Source organism: Octodon degus, unplaced genomic scaffold (assembly GCF_000260255.1).
Source record: "Octodon degus isolate 3935 unplaced genomic scaffold, OctDeg1.0 scaffold00017, whole genome shotgun sequence".
NCBI lineage: Eukaryota > Metazoa > Chordata > Mammalia > Rodentia > Octodontidae > Octodon > Octodon degus.
The window spans coordinates 1,517,876-1,521,704 of NW_004524593.1; the positions used below are offsets into that span (position 1 = coordinate 1,517,876).

General features: G+C 47.7%; 1 protein-coding gene across 5 annotated transcripts in view; it reads left to right on the forward strand.

Annotated features, from left to right (window-relative positions):
- Nucleotides 1–311: 311 nt before the first annotated feature.
- Cop1 (COP1, E3 ubiquitin ligase) overlaps nt 312–3,829 on the forward strand; it is a 212,767-nt gene continuing 209,249 nt past the window's right edge. For 3 of the 5 annotated variants that reach the window (XM_004626780.3, XM_023710244.1, XM_012513744.2), the window contains exon 1: nt 312–997. In XM_004626780.3, the coding sequence (XP_004626837.1) occupies nt 579–997 (419 nt within the window). In that variant the 5' untranslated portion in view covers nt 312–578. The remainder of the gene's footprint in view (nt 998–3,829) is intronic. The other 2 variants (XM_004626779.3, XM_023710245.1) reach the window with 1 other exon arrangement.

Below are 3,829 nucleotides of genomic sequence, written 5' to 3' on the forward strand. Positions count from 1 at the left end.
GTCTGGAGTCTAGAGCGCTTTCTTTCCCGGAGTCAGAGCACCTGTTAGGGGACACCCCGTCGCCTCACACCTCACGTGACCGAGACAGCCACCTAGCAGGCTCCCAGCCCAGTTCAGGCACGCACCCGCTTGCGCGCATGCGCAGGACAGCGCCCCTGCTGGCGCCGCGCATCCTCGGGCGGATACCACGCGCAACCCGAGAGAGGCTGCGCCACGGTGCGCATGCGCGTGCGGGCGCGTCGGCGGCTGGCAGAGTCGTCCTGACGCTCCCGCCCCTTCCGCCGCTCGTGCGCGCGCACGGTCGGCTACGGCGCGCCGGGGTTGGCTGCGGCGGGACCGCGGCGGCGGCAGCCTCGAGAGCGGTAGTGGCTTCTTGTTGGCTTTATTAGTTTCCTCCGCCCCCTCCTGTCGGACGCTGTTGTGTGGTTACCTTAAAAAACCCAACTTTATTGTTCCTCAGCCCCACCTCCCCGCGCGCGTCCTCGAAGGATGCACTGGGGCTGAGGGAGGGGTGGTGGCGGAGGGTCGCGCTCGCCGTCCGTCGCCTCCGAGCGCCCGGCCGGGGGCACGGAGTCACAATGTCCGGTAGCCGCCCGGCCGGGTCGGGCTCCGCCGGGACGAGCCCTGGCTCCTCGGCGGCCTCCTCGGTGACTTCCGCGTCCTCGTCCTTATCCTCGTCCCCGTCGCCCCCTTCCGTGGCGTCGGCGGCAGCCTTGGTGTCAGGCGCGGCGGCTCAGGCCGCGGGCTCCGGCGGCCTCGGGGGCCCGGGGCGGCCTGTGCTGGTGGCGGCCGCCGTGTCGGGCAGCGGCGGCGGGGCGGTGTCCGCGGGCCTGTCCCGGCTCAGCTGCGTGGCCAGGCCCAGCGCCGGCGTAGGAGGGAGCAGCTCCAGCCTCGGCGGCGGCGGCGGCGGCGGCAGCAGCAGGAAGCGCCCTCTGCTCGCCCCTCTCTGCAACGGGCTCATCAACTCCTACGAGGACAAAAGCAACGACTTTGTCTGGTGGGTTGGTAGTGCATTCGCTGCCTCCTCGGCTGCGAGTTGCTGTTTCTTAGGCTGGTGGGGTCGCATGTCGGGCGGCCTGGTCGAGAACTTGGGACACTGGTCCTCTGCGGGCGCCTGTCCCGGGGTTCAGAGTTTGCAGAGACCTTCGGGTTTGGGGGTGGATAACAAAACAATGAGTGGTTTAAGTGCTGGTATGCTGGAGGCGAAGGGAATTTAGGGAATAACAAGGGGCGGAGGAAGAGAAATAAATGGATAAGCAGAAAAGGAGAAATTTGGGCAAGGAGGTTGGATCTTGAGTTATCTTGGCCGACTAGTGGCTTAGGTTCCCAGTTGGTCCGCTGTACTTGTTCAGATGAATTAAATTTGTTGTCTTGAGGACTCAGCTTCTGGAGATGCTGGAGGAGGGGTCGGTTGGTCAAAATTTACTCATTTAATTGTGGTAAAGGATGCTCTTAGCATGTTTGGATGTTTTAAGGAGAAATAATCATTAAATGCCCTGTAAGTATGAATGTGCCTCTTCCCAAAGGGTTGGCCGCTTTTAAATCTGTTGAGGCTACTATAGACAAAAGTCTATTCCCGAAAAATTACACTTTTCAAACGAGTAAGTTGAAACAGTGAGCCGCACACGTGTCTACAGTGGACCAACCTGAGAAACGCTGTTGTGGTGTCATATTCAGTGAAAGATAGGGTTGATTATTTTGAAGACAATGTTTTGGAATTTTCGTTGGATTTTAGATATTGTTGGATTATGGGAAAGTAATTGTTTTTAGTTGATTAAGAATGGCTATGGTTTTGTGCTTTTCCTCTGGAGGGAATTATTGACTGATTTTGTGATGTGTAGAGAATTGATTCACTTTAGAGTTGAAAATGGTCAGAGTTGGTGTTTTTAAACGTAAGAAGGCTAGAAATTGGAACGGAGTACTGAATTACACACAGTATTTAGTTCCTGCAGGAAAGCAGTGATGTCTTCATTAACATTTCTGTTTTTCTCATCAGTTGTTCTGGATTCATAATTTACTTTTCATTGAAACTGGAGTATAATTGATTGCTATTTATAAATAATTTCAAACATCTCATAGTTGGATCCCAAGATGTTTGCACAGCTATTCAATTATTAGTGCCACATGATTAAAGGTAAAAGAAAAGCTGTTAAAACTAATTGAGGATTTGTAGAATTTAGTTACTTATTGACCTCCTTTATAATTCCGTTTTCAGGAGGTTAAAGAAAAACATGCTAGCATCTTTATAGGTCACTAAAATAGTGTGGAAGGTGTGTGAAACACGGATAAGGGAACTATTTGTTAAGTCATACAACAGATACAGGTACAGTACTGTTTGCCAGGCACCATCTGAGTTTCAGTGTACAGCAGTTGTGTTGCAGACATCTGGAGGACAGGGGAGCAGATGATACTAATTTTTTTAAGCATATATTGTTTTTTTATTTTATTTTATATTTATTTATTTATTTATTTATTTGTGTGTGTGTGTGTGTTTGTGTGTGTGTGGCCAGCTCAGCCCACCAGGGGGCAGGGCTGGCTGGCATGTGGTGCTGGGGGATTCAACTGCAGTCCCTTTGCTTTGCTAAACTTGTTCTAAGTAGGTGCCTTAGACCACTGAGCCATCTCACCAGCCCTTTAAGTATATATTGTAATTTTTTAAATTATACTAAAAGTTATTGAGGGTCAATTACGCAACTTTGTTTCAGATTAGACAGACAGGGCAGGGGAGATGGCTCAGTAGAATAAGCACTTCCCTGGCAAGTGCAGGGCCTGAGTTCATTCCCCCATTCTGCTAAAAAACAAAAAAAACAAAAAACGAAAAAACAAAAAGAAAAAAACAGATTAGACAGACACAGTGCCACCACCACCACCACCACCACCACAGGTGAGTTAGTACTCAGATCTTCAGAGTTTCAATTTAGTCTTCTCTTTGAATCCTTTAGAAAATCTCAGTTTTTTAGGTTTGAATGTGTATGTTTAGCCCAGTGGTTGTGCCCTCACCCTCCCACACTAGAGCTTCAAGCCAGGGCCTTTGGACTGAGCTATAACCCCAGCCTTTTTTTTATTTTTAAAAGACAAGATCTCATTAAGTTGCTAAGTTGCACAGGCTGGGCTTGAATTTGCCATCCTCCTGCCTCAGTCTTTCAGAATTCTGGGATTGTAGGCATGTGCTTATAGCCTAGTTGGTTCCTTTAGTGGTTATTAAATTGGGTAGATTGGAGGGAAGCAGCTGTTTCGTTCATGGGAGGTAAATATTTTCATCCCTAACCACTCCCTCTTCATGTCAAGAAGACATACTAGAATTGGAGGCATGTCCTCTGGACAACAGTTGATTTATATAACCTTACATACCTAATTTCAGGAACAAACACTGGCCTCTCTGTTCTTTTGTCTTAAAGTGAATAAAAAAATGATAAAACATTAAATGATACAGAATTTCAAAAACAAGAAGGTAGAAATTCAACAGTGGTTGTTATGTTGCATATTGTTTTCAATGTAGTTGTTCAGATTACCAGATATAGGGAACAGGGAGATAGCTCAGTAGAATAAGCACTTGTCTGGCAAGCACAAGGTCCTGAGTTCAATCCCTGGTACCACAAACGAAGAACAGATTACCAGATATAAGCATGTAAAATTGGTCAGAAAAATTAAGCATTAATTGTTCCTTTCAATAAACCAAATAAATGGCCTCTATTCAGTTATGTTTAATAGCTTTATGTTTACTTGGCAGAATTGACTAACATTGCAGGGATTCATTGTTTGCATCTTAATATTTCATGCAAAAGATTGAATGTATTATCAAGTTGCAGGTAATTTTAACAGTTATATA